Genomic DNA, 26,238 nt, shown 5'->3' on the forward strand with positions numbered 1-26,238 from the left:
GAACCCGGTTCCCCTGCATCGGCAGGCGGACTCTCAACCACTGCGCCACCAGGGAAGCCCCTCCTTCCCATTCTTCAAAAGCAATCTCCCACTACGAGCTCTGTGACATGCTCCCCGATTTGTATCACAGGGCAGGGGTCCCATTCATGGGAAATGAATCATAAGCTGTGCTCCAGGATGCTCTGTGATTATCTGTGTGCATGGCCCCCCCAGCCTCTGAACTTCTGAAGGCCCATGACACACACCTTGCTTTCTTGTGGTGAAGTGTGTCAGTGTCTCAGCCCCCTCATGAGATCTTAAGGTCTTTGAGAGATGAGAAGTTGTCTTATTTATATTTGCATTCAATGCAGTGCCTGGCCTGAAATATTTTATAAACATTTGTTGAATGGTTGACCGGAAACTCATGCTTAGCTGAAATTTTTTAAAAATATGAATATGTTAAATGAAATTTTAAAATATTTCTACCACCCAGATAAAAATATTTCTCTCTTATCACTCTTGTGACATTTATGGTCGTAGAGGTTACTCCATGAGGTAGGGCAGGCGTTCAACAAATTGCAGGTTGATCAAGAGAGTATTAAAAACAAAAACCAAAAACCAAAAAATTAGACAATATCAGCATGCACCTCACATAGGGTGAGCTATGCTTCCTGGAACTTTATCAGTTAAGTGTATTTTTGTGCCTGTACTCGGTTGCTACGTAAATTGTATGTTACTGCTGATCATGATCGAAAGAGTGTGAGAAACACAGAGGTGGGTGAAATTGCCCCCATTTAACCCATGAGGAAACCAAGCTGAGAAGTTGATTGTCCCCCAGCTAGAATGGTTTTTCAATGATCACATTTTTCAGTGAGGGTATTTCTTGAGGTAATAGCATGATTTGCAAAATCATTTCCCAATTATTTGGCATTTAGGTAGCTTTCAATATTTTAACACTTTAAAAGGACTGCAGGGCTTCCCTGGTGTCGCAGTGGTTGGGAGTCCGCCTGCCGATGGAGGGGACACGGGTTCGCGCCCCGGTCCGGGAGGATCCCACGTGCCACGGAGCGGCTGGGCCCGTGAGCCATGGCCGCTGGGCCTGCGCGTCCGGAGCCTGTGCTCCGCAACGGGAGAGGCCACGACAGTGAGAGGTCACGACAGTGAGAGGCCCGCGTACCGCAGAAAGAAAAAAAAAAAAAAGACTGCCGATAGCTCCTTTGTGATCAAAACCTTCCTCTTTCACTTTTTTTTCTCTGTTTAATGACATTCTTAGGATAATTCCCCAAACTGGTATTAGGGATAGAAAAGCATAAACATATTTGTACTAGTTTCCTGGGGCTCCTGTAGCAAAATATGACAAACTGGGTGACGTAAGACAACAGAAATTTATCCTCTCACAGTCGTGGAGGCCAGAGGTCAGCCATGAAGTTGCTGGAAAGGTTGGTTCCTTCCAGAGGCTCTGGTCCACGCCTGTCTCCTGGCTTCTGGCAGTTGCTGGGGATCCTTGATGTTCTTGATGTGTAGACGTATCCCTCCAGTCTCTGCCTCCGTCTTCACAGGATGTTCTTTCTCCGAATATCTGTGTCTGTGTCCAAATCTCCCTCTTTTTATGACACCAGTCGTATTGGATCTAGGGCTTGTCCTGATCCAGTACGACCTCAGCTTAACTTGATTACAATGCAATGACCCTATTTCCAAATCAGGTCACATTCACAGGTTCTGGGTAGACATGATTTTGGGGGACATGTTCAACCCAGTACAATGTTTGTCACCTATACCCTTTGCCTCACTGTGAAAGAAAAAAGTGTTTTTCCCCCTCTTTCATTTTGTAAAACTTTGTATTATGGAAATTTTCAAACTTACATAAAAGTAGGCAGAATACTCCTATGGACCCCAATGGACTCAGCAGTCTGTTTCACTTAATCATCTGAATATAAGAACAGCACAAAAAGAGCTCCCTGTACTTTTTTAATTCTTACAGCTGAATTTTAAAATTTTTTAAAAATCAACTAGCCCTTTCATTTCCCAATTTCGATTTAGCTGGGTGCTGCAGGTTGGTCAGTCCTTTTTCTTCTTGTTGGTGAAACCTCCTTCCTTTCTTCTTCTAGGTTGTGCTGTGTTACAGGTCAGCCCAGTGGCTGAAACACCTACTTACAGTGATGTGATGAAAGAGGACTGCAAATGTGACTTGGAGGAATTCGTTATCGTAGGTAAGATTTGGAAACTCACGATCTGTGACTAGGTACCCTCCTACCCACATACATACTGACACTCATCACACATAGTACCGCATTACATGGCATTCAGAGAAGCTCCTCCCAAGATCAGACAATGTCCCTGATATAAAAAATAAGATGTCTCAATATTAATCTCTCATCTCATTTGTAGATTTGAATGCAAAAGCAGGTGCTCGTTATGGTCCGATATCTGTTTGGCGCCTCAATTATATTTTGATGAAATTTCAGATGGGCATATTTTGAAATCCCATCTTTGGTCATTAGCTGTAGTCTCATAGTAGAAACGCAAAAGAACGTGAAGTATGGAGATGCTGAATAATTGGTCCTTTCTGAGATGCAGGCAGCTATTTCTGTGTTCTTATAAACTTGACTACGATTAAGTGAAACAGATTAAAAGACCTCACTACCCTTTCTTTGATCTTCCCACAGAACTTGGAGATTTCAGCAATACCACAGAGACCTGTGGATGTTCCTGCAGCTCCTCTAAGAGGTATCATCTGCACACAGACTCCCGGGCCATCACCTCTGAGGCACTATAGACCCCAGGCCTCTGACATCTTGGGCCAAATTCAGCCAGTTCCAATAACAAGGATTACTGCTTAGAAATGAAACAATCACCACTAAAGTTCCTACAGTGTTTTTAGAGTGTTTAAAAGACTTTTGTACACATTCTCATTAATCCTCATGGGTGGGATGGGTGGGTTTTCTTAAACCCATTTTATGGATGAAGAAACTGAGGTTCGGACGAGATGTGCCTCAGGACGCCGTGCTGTTAAATAGCAGAGGTAGGACTTGAACTCAGGTCTTCTGACTCTACATCTGGTGCTCTTTTCACCACCCCTCCCCACCTTGGTACCCTCAACAAATACAAGCTGCCCTGTTGAGCGTGGAGGAATTGAGTCGAGTAGATAACCGTCGGTGGGCAGTTGATGCACTGTCTGTTGTATGACACCTCCTCTGGTTTTTGGAGAGGGAAGGATAGTTGAAAACCTGAAGCACAAGACCGTAAAACACTCCTCATGAATATAGTGTTCCATTTTTGCATCTCTTACATTTTAGTGTCATTTATGAGCCAAACTTCAATTCGGCTGAGCTAATAGCCAAAGAGTTATACCACTTATTCAAGAAGTGCTGGATGTCAGAAGTTAATTATCAGCTGGCAGGCTCCCTGAATGCAGCTGGCTCCATCGTAAGTATCAACAGAAGTTGACCTTGAATCAAAAGTTCCTAGGGCTTCCCTGGTGGCGCAGTGGTTGCAAGTGCACCTGCCGATGCAGGGGACGCGGGTTCGTGCCCCGGTCCGGGAAGATCCCACGTGCCGCGGGGCGGCTGGGCCCGTGAGCCATGGCCGCTGAGCCTGCGCGTCCGGAGCCTGTGCTCCGCAACGGGAGAGGCCACAACAGTGAGAGGCCCGCGTACCGCAAAAAAAAAAGTTCCTAAATTCTCATTTTGCCTGCTGTTCACATCAGATATTTCTGTCTTTCTTTGTTGCTGGGTGCTGATGAATCTGATGTTTATTGAGCGCTTGTGATGCACCAGGGCCTGTGCTCAGCAATTCAGGTTTTAATCCTCACAAGTCTCCTATTAGGTAGATGCTACTGTTATTTTAATTTTAAAGTGTTAGTTCCAGACCCTCAGTGGGGCTGGTCAGTGGTAGAGCAGCGAGAGTCGAGCCCCAGGCTGCCTCGTTTGAAAGCCCAGGCTGGTTCCCTTCCACACTGCGCGCCTAGCAGGCCACCCACCGGGGCAGAGGACTCTGTGGCAGAGGCTAAAGTCGGGGTGGGAGAAAAGCGCTCTGGAAGTGCAGGGAAGGCAGTGTTCCATTTCATCAGGGGAACTTGGGAAGGCTGATAGGCGATCTCAGAATTCAGGGTAACGGTCAGGCCAGGCAGAACTGTAGCAGGTAGGAGCACGTGAAGGGCACTCTTGGCAAAGGGCAGCTGGGGCAAAAGTGACAGGGAGGTGCTGGGTGTGTTTCCCTTTTTTTTTTTTTTTTTTTGGCCATGCCGCAGGGCTTGCGAGATCTTAGTTCCCCGACCAGGGATCCAACCTGCGCCCCCTGCAGTGGAAGCTCAGAGTCTTAACCACTGGACCGCCAGGGAAGTCCCCGTGGTGTTTTTTGTTTTTTGTTTTTTCCCCTTAATATTTTTAAAAATTAATTAATTTATCTTTGGCTGCATTGGGTCTTCGTTTCTTCCGGTGGGCTTTTCTCTAGTTGCGGCGGGCGGGGGCCACTCTTTGTTGCGGTGCGCGGGCTTCTCATTGCGGTGGCTTCTCTTGTTGCGGAGCACAGGCTCTAGGCGCGCGGGCTTCAGTAGTTGTGACACGTGGTCTCAGTAGTTGTGGCTCGCGGACTCTAGAACGCAGGCTCAGTAGTTGTGGTGCACGGGCTTAGTTGCTCCGCGGCATGTGGGATCTTCCCGGACCAGGCATTGAACCCGTGTCCCCTGCCTTGGCAGGCGGATTCTCAACCACTGCGCCACCAGGGAAGTCCACATGGTGTGTTTCTTGAGCAGAGTGATTCGGTGTGGTTGGAAAACGTGTGTATGTGTGTAGTTGGGTGTGTTTTGGGGACAGTTAATCTTAATCTTCCTTGGAAATTAAGCTCAAAAGCGACCAAACTATGGAGGGCATAGATGCTAAGTTCAGGAGTTTGGATTTTAGATGCTAAGAAGAAAGTATAATTGTTGGGAGAGGGGCCTCTGCACCTGTATAAGCCGGGAAGTGTCTGCAGAGAGCTGCTTCTGGAAAAGTCTGACTACAACAGGGGATTCTGACCCACAGCATTTGTCAGCCTATTGACTAAGCAGGGTATGGTTCTGCTGTGCACGAAAGCATTCCAGGTCACACTGACCTACTTACAGCAACTCGAAGTCTGGAAACAAAAGAACTAACTGAAAATACCAAGCAAAGTGATCTCAGCCGCGTGGTGTCTTAAGCAATTCTCCTGCCGAGGGTTTTAGATACAGGGAGGGCTCTGCCCCGGTCCTTTAGTTCAGATGAAAGCAGTTTTCATTTCTCAAGGTAAATTTTAATGTTGGGAACACATTTGAATGTTCTTTTATTTCAGTTCCTGAAATATGCTTGTTGCTCCTAAATCCTCTTCTGGGTTATTTATGCAGGTTGTAAATGAAGAATGTGTCCAGAAAGACTTTGAATCCAGCACGGATGTAGTACAGGAAATTAAGTTGAAGTCGAGGCTCAGAGGGACTGGAGACTGGGCGCCCCCTAGGTTTCAAATCATATTTAATGTTCATCCACCACTCAAGTAAGTCTGGGTTGCTGCTTGGACCCTCCAGTCCAGTTAAAACAAGTTGTGATGGGTCCCACCTGACTCGTTCTGAAAATGGGTGACGGCAAAAAATAATATACCCAGGGACAAAGAAAAATTTGTTTTAGGAAGAGTAAAGTTGGGCACATTTTTCTGAGTTTGCTTTCTTGGCACCCTGTTTATCATGGGCTTTGGGGTTCTGTAAGTTTTGACAGCTTGAGAATTTAACTATGTGTCCTTAATTATGAACACTACATAACAATGGAAAAGTAAATAGGCTCATATTAAGTGGCTAACAGTGAGTCTTAAAAATTACATACAATAATTTTAAGACTAGACCACTCTATTTTCCAGTGCAATGTGAAGTAAAAATCAATGAATTACTTTTTTTAAAGGACAATTTAATCTTGAAAAGCACACCTATAGTTAAGAAACATAACAGAATGCAAATAAAAATATCTTTGTTCTCTATGAAGTAACAAAATCCTAAAAGACAAAAAAACTAAGATGGTGCCAAAAAAAGGAAATAAATACATTGTGTATAAATATATATAATAATTTAAAGTAGTGTTTATTCTGAGAGTAGATGACATTGTAGACAAAGGGACATTGTAACGAAATACCGTTTTTTCATTCTTCTTGGTTGGTATTTAATACAGTGTACAAACTGCAGAGTTATGAAGGGACTGGTAAGGGTCATTGCCTTCCCTGTGGAGGTGCCTTATAGACTGACTATTTTTTTCTTTCGAGAGAATGCCAGGAAGTTCTCTGGGGCTGCTTGGGCAGAAGAGCCCCCTCTCCAAACCTAGTTGAGGGGTCCTTTCCCTTGGTGTGGGATGCCTTTCCTCTGGGATTTCCCTGGGTCCTCGCAAAGGCACATGAGTAGGGTTCCACATATTTTTATTTACTGTGGCCATTGTTGCTGACCCTAAACTTTATTAAAATTTTACAACTTTCTCCATATTTCCAAATCCCATGTGGAACTGTGACACTAACAGTTCAACAGCAGACACTTCAGTAGACTATCTTCCACCAAAAATGTTTGATAGCATTGTCTTATATTACCTCTTATTCATCTAAATGTCTTTGGATCCATCTGTAAACTGCCCAAGTGCATCATCTCTTGGTGTCCTGAACTTTCTCCCAGGTATTACGTGCCTCTAGCTCTCCGTAGAGAGAGAATTCTGTGTACGACCAGTGAGAAGTCTCTAAAGACCCCTTGGTGGAATAGTTACTTGTGATACTGACTTCTGCTTTGGTGGCAGCGGGGGCTTTTAAAAGACCTAGAGATTTCAACTAGAAAGCTATTGAATAATTCGATTTCTTTCCCAAATGAAAAATGATAAAATCAAGCCCCCATGCCAAGAAAAGTGTGATGATGTCAATTTCTCTTCCAATCCATGAAAAATGCCCCCTTGGCCTTTTCTGAAATGTAACTCTTATCATCATCTGCCCTCAGGAGGGATCTCATGGTAGCAGCCCAAAATTTCTTCTGTGCTGGCTGCGGAACTCCAATAGAACCTAGTAAGTATGGATAATGGGTTGCCTGCTTATTAGGTGATAACATTTTTTCCTTAAAACATAAGTATGGGCATATTTTTCTCTCAAATGCATACAAGCAGTAATTACACGGCAACAAAGCTTTTGTTCAACAACGATTTGATCCATAAGCACGTGAATGAAATTTTCATAATTTCGTATCCATACCCTTGCATTTTTAAATACTGTAAGTTAAAAAGCACCCCCAAATAACCAATTCTTATATTTCCTGTTTATCCCTCTATGCATCCAAAGTTGGGCGGTGCCTTGTTTTTGTCAGAGATGCCTTGATGAGAAGTTATAGGCGCTTCACGATGCTGCGCTCTCTTTCGTGAAGAGGCCACCGTGACCTACAAGGCTCTGTGACTGCGCATTACCTCTCCGACTCTTATCTCCTAGTTTTCTCCCCGTCCGGCATTGAGCTCCAGCCACGTGGCCTCCCTGTTGGTCCTTGAAGGCGGCAGGCTCTCTCCTGACTCAGAAATTTGCATTTGTGCTTTTCTCTCCCTGGAACGCCCTCCCTAAGACATCCCCCTGACTGGTTCCCTTCCTTCCTTCCCATCTTCATTCACAGATCTTCCCTGGCTACCCTATGGAAACTGTCCACCTCACCACTCTCCTGGCCACAAACACACACACGAACACTTTATATTCCCCTTCCTTTCTATTTTTTATTCAACCACTTATCTCCCTCAAATATTCTTTCCTATTTTACTGATTTTTCTTATTATTGTCTGTCTCCCTCAGAAGACTCTAAGTTCCATGAGGACAGATATGTGGTCTGTCTTATCCATTGCTTTCTCTGTTGCTCCTACAAGCATGCCTGGCACACAGCTGGGACTCAGAAGATATTTGTTGAATGATTGAATGGCTTACGCAGGAGCTAGCCAGACTCCTCTGAGAGGGTTTCAGGGGGTGGCCCCAGGGCCTAGAAAATTAGGTTTCACCCCGTCAGAAAGGCGAGTTGCTCGCTTGAGACTGGGAATCACTTGTTTTGCTGTGAAGGCATCCATAGGTCTAACCTGAGGAAGGCTGGGAAGAGGAGCTTTGTGGGAAAGGGTTCCTTTGATAGGCAGTCTTGGAAGGAAAAAGACTTTGAGCATCTCCACCCCAAGAAATAAAAATAGAAAGCAGAAATCGGTCTGAACTTCCTTCTGCCATGTTGAATGATAATGCCTGCCATGAATCACCGTTGTAACTAATTTTCTTTGTATGGCCCACTTCCCCGCTAGTCTAGTGGGGACCATGTCTCTTTGGTTAACCACTGTATCCTGGTGCCTCAGTAAATACTGAATGCATGACTCAGAAACTGTGAATGCGTGACTATGATTCCACCAACTTTTAAAGTACTTCCCAGAGTTTGTTCACGTGGGGAGACGTAGGCCTGCACCACTGATAATCGCGTGGGCCTTCCCCCATGGAGCTTGCTGACAGGAAGTCATCAGCCAAGTAAATAACGGGGTGATGCCTGCGACAAAAGAGAAAGGCAAGAGTGCTATGGGATTTACAGCCAGGGAACTTAATCTGGGCTCAGGGGGCTGGGAGTGAAAGGTTTCATAAGGAAGTGATTGTCCCCAAAGGAGAGAGAGAGAGAAAGAGAGAGAGAGAGAGAGAGAGAGAGAGAGAGAGAGCAGACAACATGCTGCAGAGGTAGGCAGAGCACAGAGGGCTGGAGCGTTCGCAACCGTGGAAATCATTTTGGACTTTTCCCGTGAACTTCCTATAGTTCTTAGGATAATTTTAACTTTTCATTCCGAGATATCTTTAGGCTTACAGAGGAGTTGCAAAACAAGTACAGGCAGATCCCATATACCCTTCACCCACCCTTCACCTTCTAATAATCATAGTAGAATTATTAAAACTGATACGTTAGCATTGATACAATCCTAGTAACTAACCTACAGGGTTTATGTGGGTTTCACTAATGACCGCTATCCATTCCAGGGTCCAATCCAGAATTCCACACTGAATTTAGTCGTCGTGTCTTCTTACTCTCCTCCAGTCTCACACAAACTGAATCATTTGAAACGTAAGCAGCAGAAAGGCTGGTATTTTACCCTTTAGCAGGTACTAAAAATAAGGATGATAAACAGGTAGCCCACCAAAGAAAATTAATGACGCTAATTTGTCCACCCAGTTTCCAACCAAGTTTCATACATTGCAGTTGGTCACTATTTCTCTTTAGTCAGCTTTATTCTAGAACTGCACTGTCCAGTATGGTAGCCACTAGCCCCTGCGGCTACTGAAAATTAAAATTAATTAAAATTAAAAATCCAGTTCCTCAAGCACACGGGTCACATGTCAAGTGCCTCTGGCCTGTAGTGACTGTATCGGACAGCACAGATCAAGAACCTTTCTGTCCTCACAGAAAGCTCTGTTGGACAGAGCTGTTCTAGAACTTTTCCCCCTTATTTTTTTTCCATGACACTGACTTTTCCTGAGATGGGAACAGCTGTGGTTCAGAGCAGAGCTTCTCAACCTCAGTGCTGTTGACTTTGTTATGTGTGGGGATGGGGTGGAAGAGACTGTGCTGTGCACTGTGTGGAGGGGCATGGGGGAGTCTACCCCGTGAGTTGTAGGAAGCTGGGCAGCATCACTAGATGCCTCTAGCAGCTCTCCGGCTGTGACACCCAAAATTGTCTCTAGACATTTCCAAATGTCCCTTAGGGGGAAAATCACTCCTGGCCGAGAACCGCCGGTTTAGGGTGCTTTGTTTTGTTCTGTTTTAATTCAAGGACTGAGGAAACCAAAAGAGATGGACGTAATTCATTCTGTATTGATAGTATAATGCTTAGTATGCAGTCAATGAAATTTGGTGAAGGAGTGGCTGGGTGTTGAAACGTTAGGATTTTAGATGTTAGGGAAAGATGCATTCTAACAGGAAAATGCATTGGCCCCTGCTGTCCTCCCCTGTCTTCACATCTTGCTAAGTTCGATCAGAAAAATGGAGCTCAGGGGCCAGGATATCCCTGTGTTTTTCCCGTTTAATATAAAATGTGTTGAGGCCCTATCATATGCAAAATAACACTCATTATTCTTCATATCAGAGATCTTAATCCAAGGTGGGAAATAGACACAGTACAATAGACTCTTCAAAGTTTCAAATTTGAGAGGTCAGACCTAAAGCATTAAGCATTTAATAAGTTCTTCACAAATAATTTGTCAACCCTAGAGAAGTGTCATATGTTAATTTAGAGTCTGATAATAGCGTATGTATATATGTACTTAACCGTTGACCCTCATCATTCAAGAATTCCGCATTTGCAAATTTGCTTGTGACTCCAAAATCAGTACTCACGGTGTTTTCACAGGCATTCACAGGTATGTGCAAAGCACTGAAAAATTTACCGCCTGAAACGTGAGTTGCCTGATGCACTTGCTCTCAGCTGAAATTGAACGAGGCAGCTCTGCCTTCTTGTTTCAGCTCTCATGCTGTAAACAAGTCCTTTTCACAGTTTATTTAATGCCATGTGTTTTTACATTTTTGCATTTTTGGGTGGTTTCAGCTGTTTAAACTGGCCCCCAAGCATAGTGCTGAAGTGCTGTCCAGTGTTCCTAAGCACAGGAAGGCTGTGATGTGCCTTAAGGAGAAAATCAACTTCCTTCTTGAATGATAAATGTCAGCCTCGCTCATCTTAGACCCTAGGCGTGAGGGAGGAGCACATAGGAGGCTTAACTGAACTGCCATTTTCTTTCTTAAGCTGGGTGGTGGGCACCCAGGTATTGGTTGCATTAATTTCTATACCTTTTGTTTGTCAATATGTTTTATTTATTAACAATATTTCCAAAAGCAATGCATGTTCATTTTAGCAAATTAAAAAGTGCAAAGAGGCAAAAATCCTTTCTTTCCCCCACCCTCTAGAAGGATTCAGTGATGGCTTTTTGGTGGGCACTTTTTTGGCCTGTGTGTGGTTATTTTTAAAAACAAAATACAGATCACATTATACACACCTATACCTGGACGTCCACTCTCCACTCTTCCCTGTATTTCATAGGCCCTCGGGCATCTCACTGTTGAGTGCGCCATGCTTTTTTAACCAGTTGTTTCTTTTTTTTTTTTTTTTTTTTTTTTTTGCGGTACGCGGGCCTCTCACCGTTGCGGCCTCTCCCGCTGCGGAGCACAGGCTCCGGACGCGCAGGCTCAGCGGCCACGGCTCACGGGCCCAGCCGCTCCGCCGCTTGTGGGATCTTCCCGGACCGGGGCACGAACCCGCGTCCCCTGCATCGGCAGGCGGACTCGCAACCACTGCGCCACCAGGGAAGCCCCCCAGTTGCTTCTTAATGGCTATTTAGATCGCCCCCCCATCTATTATAAATGTGCTGTAATGAACACTTTATTGCCACATGTGCACGTTAGCATTTCTGTCTAATGCTGCAGAATTAAGACTACTGCCTCACGTTTAAGAATTGAACTGTATCACGGAAGTGTCCTAAAAGGTAGCCTCTCCTGTCAGCCCTGTGAGTGAGTGCCCACCACTCTACACCTCACCAGCTCTGGATCTCTTAAATGTGTGACAGTCTGAGGCAAAGCCAAGTATTTCACTCATTTTATATGCATGTCTTTGTTACGGAGACTGAGTGTTTTTTACACCTTTACTGGTTGTGTTTCCTCTTCCTATGTATTCCCAGCCTTTGTGCATGTTTTTATTCTTTTCCTCACTGATTTATTCAGGAACTCTTTGGGGTGCTACTTCCTAACAGTCTACATAGAGTGCGTTATCATTTCCAAAGCATGTTTCATATGTGTGATATCACGGAATCCAGTTCTGAGCTATTTTTATGACTTCAGGACACTTAGCCTGAAGAGATTCGGGCTTGTAAGAGTCTTCCTGCCAGTAAGAGGTTGAGTCTGGACTCCCACCAAATCCCCAGACCCCGAATCTCATATTCTTTTGGCCACACGTCAGTTTAAAAGGCCCATCTTCCAAATCCAAGAGGGTTTCGGGAGGGTTCTATTTCCCAACACCTGTTACACGAAAGCAAAGCTCATGAATGGCCATGACTCGAGGCCTCCGGTGTCTGCCAGAGCTTCCCCAGCACGGTTTTGAGTGTCGTGAAAACGGCGATCTGAGTCTTGCCCTTGGGAGGGAATCGGAGGTGGGGACAGGCAAGGGTGTGTTTCCAGCGTCAGGTGATCAGCGCTCCTCCTCCCGTGTGTCCCGCAGAATTTGTGAAGCGGCTCCGGTACTGCGAATACCTGGGCAAGTATTTCTGTGACTGCTGCCACTCGTACGCGGAGTCTTGCATCCCTGCCCGGATTCTCAGGATGTGGGACTTCAGGAGGTACTATGTCAGCAATTTCTCCAAACGGCTGCTGGACAGCATATGGCACCAGCCCATCTTCAATTTGCTGCACGTTGGCCACGGCCTGTATATGAAGGCCAAGGAGCTGAACAGAGTAAGGGTGAGTAGCTGCCTTTCCCGGGAAGGGAGTCCAGTGGCTGAAAGGGTCCTGTGGCAGTAAATGGACATCTCCCCCAGCTCAGGGCATCCAGACAGACCCTCTAAGGGGCGGATTTACCATCCAGCGGATGGAGCTTATGCTTCAGAGACTCTCGCCTGCTTGGGCTCTTTCCGTGGTCCCAAACCGAATTTCACATTTATGCGTAGTTTTCATTGACACCTAGCTTTTGAATTTTATTATCTTTTGAATAAAAATTGTACGTGTTTAAGGTGCACAACATGACGATTAGGTATACGTATACATGGTGAAATGATTGCTAGTCAAGCTAATGGACATATCCACCCCCCCACCCCAGTTACCTGTTGGGTGTGTGTGGTAAGAACGCCTGAAATTTACTCTCTCGGCAGATTTCAGAGTGTGTGTGTGTGTGTGTGTGTGTGTTTGTGTACGGGTTGGGGGGGTGGGGTCACCATATGTAAAGGGCCCAAGGCTACTGCAAAGAAGCCCTGTATGACTGGAGGGTAGGAACAAGAGCAGACAACATGCTGCAGAGGTAGGCAGAGCACAGAGGGCTGGAGCGTTCGCAACCGTGGAAATCATTTTGGACTTTTCCCGTGAACTTCCTATAGTTCTTAGGATAATTTTAACTTTTCATTCCGAGATATCTTTAGGCTTACAGAGGAGTTGCAAAACAAGTACAGGCAGATCCCATATACCCTTCACCCACCCTTCACCTTCTAATAATCATAGTAGAATTATTAAAACTGATACGTTAGCATTGATACAATCCTAGTAACTAACCTACAGGGTTTATGTGGGTTTCACTAATGACCGCTATCCATTCCAGGGTCCAATCCAGAATTCCACACTGAATTTAGTCGTCGTGTCTTCTTACTCTCCTCCAGTCTCACACAAACTGAATCATTTGAAACGTAAGCAGCAGAAAGGATGGTATTTTACCCTTTAGCAGGTCCTAAAAATAAGGATGATAAACAGTTATCCCACCAAAGAAAATTAATGACGATTCTCTAATATTGTCTTAATACTAGTCCAGATTCACTCGTGGTCCTCAGGGTGATATTTATAGCTAATTTGTCCACCCAGTTTCCAACCAAGTTTCATACATTGCAGTTGGTCACTATTTCTCTTTAGTCAGCTTTATTCTAGAACTGCACTGTCCAGTATGGTAGCCACTAGCCCCTGCGGCTACTGAAAATTAAAATTAATTAAAATTAAAAATCCAGTTCCTCAAGCACACGGGTCACATGTCAAGTGCCTCTGGCCTGTAGTGACTGTATCGGACAGCACAGATCAAGAACCTTTCTGTCCTCACAGAAAGCTCTGTTGGACAGAGCTGTTCTAGAACTTTTCCCCCTTATTTTTTTTCCATGACACTGACTTTTCCTGAGATGGGAACAGCTGTGGTTCAGAGCAGAGCTTCTCAACCTCAGTGCTGTTGACTTTGTTATGTGTGGGGATGGGGTGGAAGAGACTGTGCTGTGCACTGTGTGGAGGGGCATGGGGGAGTCTACCCCGTGAGTTGTAGGAAGCTGGGCAGCATCACTAGATGCCTCTAGCAGCTCTCCGGCTGTGACACCCAAAATTGTCTCTAGACATTTCCAAATGTCCCTTAGGGGGAAAATCACTCCTGGCCGAGAACCGCCGGTTTAGGGTGCTTTGTTTTGTTCTGTTTTAATTCAAGGACTGAGGAAACCAAAAGAGATGGACGTAATTCATTCTGTATTGATAGTATAATGCTTAGTATGCAGTCAATGAAATTTGGTGAAGGAGTGGCTGGGTGTTGAAACGTTAGGATTTTAGATGTTAGGGAAAGATGCATTCTAACAGGAAAATGCATTGGCCCCTGCTGTCCTCCCCTGTCTTCACATCTTGCTAAGTTCGATCAGAAAAATGGAGCTCAGGGGCCAGGATATCCCTGTGTTTTTCCCGTTTAATATAAAATGTGTTGAGGCCCTATCATATGCAAAATAACACTCATTATTCTTCATATCAGAGATCTTAATCCAAGGTGGGAAATAGACACAGTACAATAGACTCTTCAAAGTTTCAAATTTGAGAGGTCAGACCTAAAGCATTAAGCATTTAATAAGTTCTTCACAAATAATTTGTCAACCCTAGAGAAGTGTCATATGTTAATTTAGAGTCTGATAATAGCGTATGTATATATGTACTTAACCGTTGACCCTCATCATTCAAGAATTCCGCATTTGCAAATTTGCTTGTGACTCCAAAATCAGTACTCACGGTGTTTTCACAGGCATTCACAGGTATGTGCAAAGCACTGAAAAATTTACCGCCTGAAACGTGAGTTGCCTGATGCACTTGCTCTCAGCTGAAATTGAACGAGGCAGCTCTGCCTTCTTGTTTCAGCTCTCATGCTGTAAACAAGTCCTTTTCACAGTTTATTTAATGCCATGTGTTTTTACATTTTTGCATTTTTGGGTGGTTTCAGTCAGTAGTCACGGTGTTCTCACAGGCATTCACAGGTATGTGCAAAGCACTGAAAAATTTACCGCCTGAAACGTGAGTTGCCTGATGCACTTGCTCTCAGCTGAAATTGAACGAGGCAGCTCTGCCTTCTTGTTTCAGCTCTCATGCTGTAAACAAGTCCTTTTCACAGTTTATTTAATGCCATGTGTTTTTACATTTTTGCATTTTTGGGTGGTTTCAGCTGTTTAAACTGGCCCCCAAGCATAGTGCTGAAGTGCTGTCCAGTGTTCCTAAGCACAGGAAGGCTGTGATGTGCCTTAAGGAGAAAATCAACTTCCTTCTTGAATGATAAATGTCAGCCTCGCTCATCTTAGACCCTAGGCGTGAGGGAGGAGCACATAGGAGGCTTAACTGAACTGCCATTTTCTTTCTTAAGCTGGGTGGTGGGCACCCAGGTATTGGTTGCATTAATTTCTATACCTTTTGTTTGTCAATATGTTTTATTTATTAACAATATTTCCAAAAGCAATGCATGTTCATTTTAGCAAATTAAAAAGTGCAAAGAGGCAAAAATCCTTTCTTTCCCCCACCCTCTAGAAGGATTCAGTGATGGCTTTTTGGTGGGCACTTTTTTGGCCTGTGTGTGGTTATTTTTAAAAACAAAATACAGATCACATTATACACACCTATACCTGGACGTCCACTCTCCACTCTTCCCTGTATTTCATAGGCCCTCGGGCATCTCACTGTTGAGTGCGCCATGCTTTTTTAACCAGTTGTTTCTTTTTTTTTTTTTTTTTTTTTTTTTTGCGGTACGCGGGCCTCTCACCGTTGCGGCCTCTCCCGCTGCGGAGCACAGGCTCCGGACGCGCAGGCTCAGCGGCCACGGCTCACGGGCCCAGCCGCTCCGCCGCTTGTGGGATCTTCCCGGACCGGGGCACGAACCCGCGTCCCCTGCATCGGCAGGCGGACTCGCAACCACTGCGCCACCAGGGAAGCCCCCCAGTTGCTTCTTAATGGCTATTTAGATCGCCCCCCCATCTATTATAAATGTGCTGTAATGAACACTTTATTGCCACATGTGCACGTTAGCATTTCTGTCTAATGCTGCAGAATTAAGACTACTGCCTCACGTTTAAGAATTGAACTGTATCACGGAAGTGTCCTAAAAGGTAGCCTCTCCTGTCAGCCCTGTGAGTGAGTGCCCACCACTCTACACCTCACCAGCTCTGGATCTCTTAAATGTGTGACAGTCTGAGGCAAAGCCAAGTATTTCACTCATTTTATATGCATGTCTTTGTTACGGAGACTGAGTGTTTTTTACACCTTTACTGGTTGTGTTTCCTCTTCCTATGTATTCCCAGCCTTTGTGCATGTTTTTATTCTTTTCCTCACTGATTTATTCAGGAACTCTTTGGGGTGCTACTTCCTAACAGTCTACATAGAGTGCGTTATCATTTCCAAAGCATGTTTCATATGTGTGATATCACGGAATCCAGTTCTGAGCTATTTTTATGACTTCAGGACACTTAGCCTGAAGAGATTCGGGCTTGTAAGAGTCTTCCTGCCAGTAAGAGGTTGAGTCTGGACTCCCACCAAATCCCCAGACCCCGAATCTCATATTCTTTTGGCCACACGTCAGTTTAAAAGGCCCATCTTCCAAATCCAAGAGGGTTTCGGGAGGGTTCTATTTCCCAACACCTGTTACACGAAAGCAAAGCTCATGAATGGCCATGACTCGAGGCCTCCGGTGTCTGCCAGAGCTTCCCCAGCACGGTTTTGAGTGTCGTGAAAACGGCGATCTGAGTCTTGCCCTTGGGAGGGAATCGGAGGTGGGGACAGGCAAGGGTGTGTTTCCAGCGTCAGGTGATCAGCGCTCCTCCTCCCGTGTGTCCCGCAGAATTTGTGAAGCGGCTCCGGTACTGCGAATACCTGGGCAAGTATTTCTGTGACTGCTGCCACTCGTACGCGGAGTCTTGCATCCCTGCCCGGATTCTCAGGATGTGGGACTTCAGGAGGTACTATGTCAGCAATTTCTCCAAACGGCTGCTGGACAGCATATGGCACCAGCCCATCTTCAATTTGCTGCACGTTGGCCACGGCCTGTATATGAAGGCCAAGGAGCTGAACAGAGTAAGGGTGAGTAGCTGCCTTTCCCGGGAAGGGAGTCCAGTGGCTGAAAGGGTCCTGTGGCAGTAAATGGACATCTCCCCCAGCTCAGGGCATCCAGACAGACCCTCTAAGGGGCGGATTTACCATCCAGCGGATGGAGCTTATGCTTCAGAGACTCTCGCCTGCTTGGGCTCTTTCCGTGGTCCCAAACCGAATTTCACATTTATGCGTAGTTTTCATTGACACCTAGCTTTTGAATTTTATTATCTTTTGAATAAAAATTGTACGTGTTTAAGGTGCACAACATGACGATTAGGTATACGTATACATGGTGAAATGATTGCTAGTCAAGCTAATGGACATATCCACCCCCCCACCCCAGTTACCTGTTGGGTGTGTGTGGTAAGAACGCCTGAAATTTACTCTCTCGGCAGATTTCCAGTATTTAATATAGTCTCGTGAACTGTAGTCACCACCCTACTATACGTGAGATCTCTAGACTTTTCCTACATAACTGCAACTCTGTACCCTGGACCAGCATCTCCCCATTTCCCTCACTTCTCCCCTAGGAACCACCCTTCTAGTCTCTGCTTTTATGTACTTGACTTTTTTTAGATTCCACATACAAGTGAGATCATGCAGTTTTCGTCTTTCTGTGTCTGGCTTATCTCACTTAGCATAATGTCCTCCAGGTTCATCCATGGTGTCTCAAATCGCAGGACCTCCTCCTTTTGTATATAGTTTGGTGTTTTTCTTAAAGAAGGCCCCCAACATTGTATACGCTTCAGGTTCCCCGAGACCTGGGTCCCTCCGGGACCCTCCGCAGATCTCTGGACTCAGTAATGAACCCCTGCTGTAAAGACTGTGTATTTCAAAGGCTTATTTTCTAGAGTTGTAGCATTTCAAGGTTAGAAATAACATTTAATGCTGACTTGTACATTTCCAGTGTTATTTTTTGTTACCGTCTTTACTGGAGTATAATTGCTTTACAATGGTGCGTTAGTTTCTGCCCTGTCACAGAGTGAATCAGCTATACGTACACCTATATCCTCCAGTGTTATTTTTATCACATTGACTTTTCCCCGCTTTTGGTTCCTCACATCAGGAAATCCAGGAGCAGCTGTTTCATATCCGGAAGCTGTTGAAGACCTGCAGGTTTGCTGAAAGGTGCTGACCGGCGGGCGGGCCTGTGAACGGGAGGTCTGATAACCCCACACGTTTGCTGATCCTTTGTGCTTCCAGGCCCAGCTCCTCCAGTACATAGTAGTCACCTTGTGACTCTCCCGGGGGATGCCGACCCCCTCTTGAACGTTGCCAAGCCTTCTAACTCACTAGCGGGGAGTTTAACACGTTAAGAAGAATGGACCAGTATAAGGATGAAACAACTCTGGCCATTGGGCTATTATTATTATTATCATTATTTTAAATTGTGATAAAATACACATAACATAAAATTTACCATCCTAACCCTTTGTAAGTGTCCAGTTGAGGGGTTCAGTACGTTCACATTGCTGGCCAACCATCACCACCATCCACCCACAGAGCTCTTTTCATCTCGTAAAACTGAACCTCTGTACCCATTCAACACCATCTCCCCAGCCTCCATTCCCCCAGCCCGTGGGAACCACCCTTCTCTTTTCTGGCTCTATGATTTTGACTCTTCCAAGTACCTCATATGAGTGGAATCAAACAGTATTTGTCGTTTTGTGACTGGCTTCTTTCATGTAGTATCGTGTCTTTAAGCTTCACCCCACGCTGTGGCCTGTGTCAGGATTTCCTTCCTTTGCAAGGCTGAATGACGTTGCATTGTATGTATATTCCACCTTTTGTGGATCCATCCATCCTTCTTGGGTTGCTTTCTTTTGCTTATTGTGACTAGTGTTGCTATGCCGATAGAGAGGCATGTCAACTTTTATTGGCTGTGTAATAGTCTGTACTACGATGTGGTATTAAGTATTGTCCTATTACTGAACACCTCATACATTTTAAGTATCTTTTGTTATTTAAAAAAAAAAAAAAAAAAAAAGCACTACGCTTTAGCTGAATCTCTGACCACATCCATAGGTATGGCCTGAGGATGAACTTCTGAAGGCCATGGCCATAAAGGCACAGGCATGAATTTGGCAGAGATATTTTTAAGTGGAGGAAGAGTAGGTTACTCAAGGAGTTAAGATTATTTGTTATAATAGCTGGGATCATAGGTTTTAAAACATTGCTGTTCTGTTTTAAAGCTGCTTTCCGTTTCTGAGCTTTATTTGATGATGCTGCATTGCTCTTGAATTACATTTCTCCTGGAGGAACTTGTTTTCTGTAGTGGTTCGTCCTTGAGCTCCACCTCATGGCATTGGGGTGAAAGGTTAATTTCTTCTCAGGGCCTCCATTTTCTCCGCAACACGTAACAACATTCACAGTCTTACCGTCTACGAAAATTTCTTGAATGTCCGCTCTGTGCTTCAGATAAACAAGCAACAGTACACATGTTAAGGGAGAGTCTGGGGAGAAAGTCGGCACAGAGACATCTTTGCCAGAGTGTGTGTCGGTCACTGCACGTGCCCTGAGAGTGCTGGGGGAGGGCAGCATGTAGTTCACATGGGACGAGGTGGGGAAGCGAGCACACAAGGCTTTCTGGAGACAAAGCCTGAGCTTGAAGAGCAATTCAGAGCGAAGAGGAGGGGTCAGGGATCCTTTGGCCGAGGAAGTAGTGTGAGCGAGGACCCTGGGCTGGGCAGAGAATTAAACACGGTCTGGCATCCCTAGAATGTCAAGTCCAGTGTAGGCAGTGGCTGGCTTGAGAATGCAGTGCATGGTGGTGCGGCCAACTGATTTAGGGAATTCCAGAGGAGATCGGGAGGGCTCGGAGAAGATTATGTTCGGTTTTCAATGCCCTTGGGACGTCCAGGTGCCTTTGACCAGCCTGCCGTTGGATGCCTGAATCTTAATCTCAGGGCTGGACCAGTGGTTTGGGAGTCATAGTAACCTTCCTGAGGCGTCACTCAGTGATGCTGCCGGACTTGAAATTTAATGGAAATGAATCAAGTGGTAATTTTTTTTATCTCAGTACACGTTTTCAGGACTGGGAAAACAAATTTTCAGTTTTCTTTTGCTCAACGCGCACGTGGGCAGGCTGCCAGAGACACTTTTCTTGCTCAGCTTTTTGAAATTCGGCCTTTATGGAATTTTAACTTCCGGGCTTCCAAGCAGATTTGCAAAATGGAAAGTGGGGAGTAAAGTTAACTTGTTCCTGGGGCTATTTTTTTAAAAGTTGAGTTCAAAATATTCAGCGTGAGTGCCAGGAAAAGACACCCCCCTGTTTCTGCCCTTGCCTGTGTCAGGGGGGTTTGATTTTCCGTTGGTTTCCTTTCCGGCAGCACATTAAAGGAGTTTGAACAGGCGCCCGGACACTTGACTGATGAGCTTCACCTGTTCTCTCTGGAGGACCTGGTCCGGGTCAAGAAAGGGCTGCTGGCGCCCTTGCTCAAGGACATTCTGAAAGTTTCCCTCGCGCACGTGGCCAGCTGTGAGGTGAGGTTTGTCTGCCCTGGTGGGTGCATCCCTGAACTGTCCCTTCTGTGTCCAGGCCTGGGCAGGGTGTTCTGCACTTGCCTCTTTTAACCCTCACAAACTCTGAGGAAAGTGCCAGCAACACTATTTGCAGATGAGAAAAATGAGGTTCAGAGCTGTTAAGTACCAGACCCAGAGCATCCTACTGGGATGCAAGCCTGGGCCAAGCAACTTGTAGTCTGGGCGCCCAGCGCTGTGTGGGACCTCCCTCGACTCCCATCTGCCCTGACATGCCAAATGCAGCTGTGTAGACTCAGGATCCAGTGGATCGGGAGGCTCTGTGTCCTCACAGACTGACAAATGGCAGGGGAGCTATCAGAAACAAAATGAGATCCTTTAAGAACACATATTTAAAATCATGATCTTTCTCTGGTGCCTCAAACTGCCCTGACGTGCAGTTTCTCCAGACAAAACAAATGCACATTTATTGTTCTGATTCTTCCATTGTGGCAGGATGTAGCATCCCGTTCCTTCTAGAGGCTAGAATCATAGACATTTAAGAACTGGTGTTTGCAGAACTCTGTATGTCATTAGAACTCTTGTAGAGTAAGAGTAGTTTACAGTCTTGGCTTATAGAATACCAAACTGAAATCTTTACATCATCTGCCGTAGACAAGCTTTTTAATTGTTACGTATATCCATGGCATTCAGTGGCCTCGTGCAAATATGATATGTTGCTTAGGCATATCTTTTGTCCTATGCAGAAGGTTTCATTTGACTTCTATGAAAATTGCAATTCACGAATTTATATAAACGTTTTAAATGCAGAAACTTGTTACTTCCACAGTCAATCTGGGGGATGCTAGAATAAAAGATTTCAATACCTGGGGAAAAAAACTGGTGTTTATAAAGTTCTGTGAAAGTGGTAACTCAGCTTCTGCGTCAGGAGAAACATTACCAAGAAGGACTCTCACTTTTTGACTCCTATTCTTACAGCTGTGTCAGGGAAAGGGTTTCATTTGTGAATTTTGCCGGAGTACAGCTGTCATCTTCCCATTTCAGACCGCGACGTGCAGAAGATGTTCAGGTATCATAATGCGGTAACACCTTAAGCTTTATAGTAGCTTAATAACTTAAGCGCCAAGTTAAGTTTGATGACTTAAGCACAAAACTAACTTAAGCTTAAAAACAGCTTAATAACTGAAGCACTGTGTTATTTCTTTAAAGTATAATAATGCTGGTGTGTGCTTCTCTGTTGCATTGGAGCCAGTAAAGGTTTGGGTGCACAGGGAGGAGTATTTGAGTGGGGCAGAGATAAAAGATGATGTCTTATGGAACAGGGTTTGGAGAGAGGAGGTGGTCCCTGTCTGGCCTGTCCCCCAGTTCTTCTCCATCAGGGCAAGTCACAGCTGCCCCTGTTTTGTAATTGAATCACAGTCAGTCCCAAGTTCACGAGGGCACTTCTCAGGTGCAACACCTGCGAGAGTATGGAGGCAGCAGGGTTGGGTAGAGGGAGAAGTTGAACCGTGGTGGGGTTGCCACGAAGACTCGGTGCATCTCAGGGGGAGCTGGGATGGTTTTGCGGCATTTTCCCAAACTGGAGACAAGAGAGCCAGCCAGGCCTTTAAACCTCATATTGACCAGTCACTGGATGCGGGCTGGGGCCAGCAAGGGGGCGTGACCTTGATCAAGCCAGCTCTCTTTAGTCCGGGCCATTTCCAGAGAAGGGATGCCTCCTCCTGAGCCATCAGCCACTGATGCGCTGAGGCACTCTTAGCACCCTGGGGGGTGGTCTTTGGGCAGATCTGGGAGGCACTGCAGCATCCACTACATCAAGCTCTCTGAGCTTCATGTTCTACTGGCCCTCATGACCTACTGGCAGTCCCTCTGAGTTTCAACCTGCCTGATTTCCCTTTGGAAGACTCTGGTTTCTGGGTTCAGATCCCCTCTCTCCCCGGCATGGGGATGAGCGTCTGTACATATTTGAGAAAACCAGCTACCTGTTTGCTGACGGTTGTCCTCCTTGCTTGCAGCATGCAGGGCTTGCTTTCACAAGCAGTGCTTCCAGTCCTCCGAGTGCCCCCGGTGTGCGAGGATCACAGCAAGGAGAAGACTGTTGGAAAGTGGGCCCTCGGTGGCGACGTCATGCCCTTGACTGCCGTGAGAAAGACTGTGAAACACTGGTTATGATCACGTCTCCTATTGATAAGATTGTTTTATTATTGACTCTTAAGAAAAAAGATGGCCAATATTCTCTTTATTATGTATATTTAATATTTTACAAGAATGCAGATTCTTTGTTATTAAGCATAGGGTTTTTACTGGTGATTTTGTTTACAAATGTTCAATGTTTTTGCTGCTACTGGTTTTTTAAGGTTTTTTTTTTTCCTTTTGATACTTCTTAAATTGTATTTGAATAGTTGTATTTAGCTAATGGTGGAGCCCTATTTTTTATGAATTGTAACTAACAAGACAGATTACTCAGTTCCTCTTCCCGTAAAGCTTGTTTTGTGAAAGGGATTGGTACTTCCAAGGAACAAAAAGGCAACCAAAAATCTGTTTGCTCGGGCTTTTTTTTCCAACTTAAATTCCATTTTGTAATTGTATCAGTCTTACAGATTTACTTATTCCAGGGTTTATACAGAGGGTACGTATTACTTCTGCAGTTAACATCTGTGTCAAGATGAGTTTGAGACGCTTAGCGGTGCATGCAGGTGCCGTTTGAAGTAGTTGCCTCTAGATGGCGCTCTTTCAGGTGGCACAAATCAAACCTGTATTTGTCACCTCTGTTCCACAAAGTCAAGGGACGCATGGGTGGGTAGAACTTTCAGGGTTTTGGCTCATAGATATAAAATTGACCATAAGATATTTGAAGACTTAAATACGCTGTGGGGAAATGCTGTTAATGAACAATGTGATTCTAGTAATAACTTTAAAATCATAGACATTCCATTAACAAGGTTAAGTGAATCACTAAACCTTTATGAATTTCTTTTTCCTAATATTTCTTATATTTACATGCTTTTCTTCCACCTCCTATATACTTTCTCCTGCTTGAGAAAGGGCCCTGGGGCTGCGTCCCTTCTCGGCACGTCTTTAGTCTGGAACGTGGTGTCATGTCCCCAGAATTCTCACGCCCTAAGTAAACCTACTCAGAACGAACTTGTCAAACAGCACAGGCAAGCAATAAAGTGGGACAGGTCGTTCCCTCACCCCATCCAGTCGTGTGTGTGTGTGTGTGTGTGTGTGTGTGTGTGTGTGTTTCATTCAGTGGGATAATATTGAGCACTTGCAAGAAATGAGTGTCTACCGTAAATCTGGTGTCTTCTCATCCTATCAATTGTTTTCCCGTCCCAGATGCCTCTGCTGGAGCTGTGCCCCCATTCATTATTTAAGCTAGATCTCTTTTTTTTTTTTTAAATTAAAAAAAAATCTCAGTGTGTTTTAATTAATTAATTTGGCTATGCTGGGTCTTAGTTGCAGCACGCGGGATCTTTGTTGCCACGTGTGGGGTCTTTAGTTGTGGCATGCGGGCTCTTAGTTGTGGCATGCATGCGGGATCTAGTTCCCTGACCAGGCATCAAACCCGGCCCCCCGCCTGCATTGGGAGCGGGGAGTCTTAACCACTGGGTACCGGGGAAGTCCAAGCTAGGTCTCTTTTAAATAGAAATTCAGGCACATAGGATAAGATAAATGAGATGAAATTAAAGACACTGTTTCATTTTTACCCATAGCTTATATTCTGTCTTAGGAATCTAGGATCCGAGGGGCATGTTGATATTCCTTATAACAGTCCTACGAGGTTCATGTCAATATCTCCATTTTACAGGTAAGGGCACTGAGGCTTAGAGAAGAGAAGTAACTTACCTAGGTTCCCACAAGTTATGCATGCTGCCTGCCTCCAAAGACCATGTTCCAACTCCCACTTCTTCCGTGGTATCTTTTTTAGATCATACAAAAAAAACCACTTTAACATCTAAGTGCTGGTCAAACCTCAGTTGGAGGCATTGGCTGAGTACTTTCTCACATTCTTCCCTTGCATTGATTTGAGGGAGTTGCTGTGGCTTATGCATTGCTTGAAGGGCTTTGTGTTCAGGCTGCCAGGTCTGTAAGGCACTGGTGAGTGAGTGTGTGTGTGTGTGTGTGTGTGTGTGTGTGTGTGTGCGCGCACATGTGCGTATGGGTGTGAGACACATTTTCCATGTTGAGGAAGAGTGCACAGGAGCCACCAGGGAGTGATGCTTTTGGTTTTTTATTTTGAGGAAGAATGAGGCCATTTAAATAACCAGTCTACAGGTTTGGCTGGGCTGTGGTTCCTCCCTGCCCTGGTAACAGAGGCTCCTTCCCAGTAAGGCACCTGTTGGAACAGAGAAGTGGCCTCAGCCCACCCCAGAGGGACGTAATTAGTTGTGACATATATTGCTCTTTAATGGGATTTACTCCTTGCCTGGTTTTCCCATGGCTGCCGGAAGGTAGATGAAGACGTAGTGTTTCTCATCAGACCATCGCCCACCGTGAGGCACTGAGGTTCAGTCCCAGGATCTCGGGGATCAGTTTTCTGCCTTTATACTCTTTACTTGGAAAATCCCAATAACATGTCCTTTACAGTTGTGATTCTCAGCTGCAAGTGGGGAGTTAGACCAGGGGACCTGGGGCGAGGAGGCTGAGCCATCCCAAAGTCGTCCTGGTGCGATGACTTGGGTAAGAACCTTTGGCCAGAGCTATGGACCGAATCCCAGATCTGCCACTTCCTACCTGAGTGACTCTGACCACGCTACTTAAATTATCAGTGCCTGAGCTTCTGTTTGAAAACTGGGGGATGATAACGATACGTAGTGGATATGAGGATTTGACATGAAGATGAAGCACCCAGCAGAGGCGGCAGCAGGAGGTCAGGGGCAGCCCTGGGAGGAGAGATGCCTGGAGGTGCAGGCAGGGGCCTGGCAACACGCAGAGAGAAGCACAGGATTTGCCTCAACTCTGGGGTTAATCTCTCCGATCCTTAGTCCTCTCGGCCAGGAGAGCTGGCCCTACGTGTGTGAGGGAGCGGAGAAGCGTGTGTTCTCAGTTTTAGGCTGAGGTTCTCCAGTTGTGTCTGCAGTCTGCCATCTGCGACATCACTCATGAAAGCGCTATTTTAGTTTCTGGCGAAGTGAAAAAGAGAACTCTGATTCCTCTTTCCAAACCAGCTGGGGAATTATTTAAAGATAGAGATCCTTAAATGTTTGTTTTGAGGAAGCACCTTATAAAGGATGTTGACAATGAGACAGTGAGATTCTCTCCCACGTCCCCCTTTGGAAATGACCTGGAGAAATCTCGTGACGGAGGCTTCCTGTTTGTGACATCTGGTTGGCGTGAAACCGGCTGAGCCGTGGCGGCAGGGACTGAGGTTCCCAACTCCTCGCTCACGTGTCTACACTATTCCTTTCAGCGAGAAGAGGGAGGCGGCTGCAGGGAGGCCGCCAGGACGCATTAGCTCCAGTCCTGGCGTCCAGAGCCATAAGCCTGCAACGCAGCCTTCCGCCCACACAGCCCTCCTGCCACACCTAGGCAGAGGCAGAGAAGCTTCTACTTGCTCATTTGGGAAGTGTCCCCTTCTGCCACCGCCCTATCCCCACTCTGTTGTTCTTGCCCTCGGTCCCATTCACTTTAAACAAATGTTAACATTAAAAACAAATTAACGAAGCTATTCCATAGGCCATTTGTTGAGGCGGGTGCTTTTGCCAGGCACATAAAGGTACCTT

The 26,238-nt window shown here is 45.5% G+C and overlaps 1 protein-coding gene across 1 annotated transcript in view; it reads left to right on the forward strand.

Moving 5' to 3' along the window:
- Positions 1-23,596, forward strand: part of RUBCNL (rubicon like autophagy enhancer) — a 35,151-nt gene extending 11,555 nt beyond the window's left edge. Inside the window, exons 5-14 of the mRNA XM_007102511.4 lie at positions 2,088-2,189; positions 2,646-2,706; positions 3,276-3,405; positions 5,339-5,484; positions 6,947-7,011; positions 12,192-12,430; positions 18,099-18,160; positions 20,362-20,515; positions 21,491-21,581; positions 22,528-23,596. Coding sequence (XP_007102573.2) covers positions 2,088-2,189; positions 2,646-2,706; positions 3,276-3,405; positions 5,339-5,484; positions 6,947-7,011; positions 12,192-12,430; positions 18,099-18,160; positions 20,362-20,515; positions 21,491-21,581; positions 22,528-22,649 — 1,172 coding nt within the window. The 3' untranslated portion in view covers positions 22,650-23,596. The remainder of the gene's footprint in view (positions 1-2,087; positions 2,190-2,645; positions 2,707-3,275; positions 3,406-5,338; positions 5,485-6,946; positions 7,012-12,191; positions 12,431-18,098; positions 18,161-20,361; positions 20,516-21,490; positions 21,582-22,527) is intronic.
- The last annotated feature ends 2,642 nt before the right edge of the window (positions 23,597-26,238 follow it).

Source organism: Physeter macrocephalus, chromosome 13 (assembly GCF_002837175.3).
Source record: "Physeter macrocephalus isolate SW-GA chromosome 13, ASM283717v5, whole genome shotgun sequence".
NCBI lineage: Eukaryota > Metazoa > Chordata > Mammalia > Artiodactyla > Physeteridae > Physeter > Physeter macrocephalus.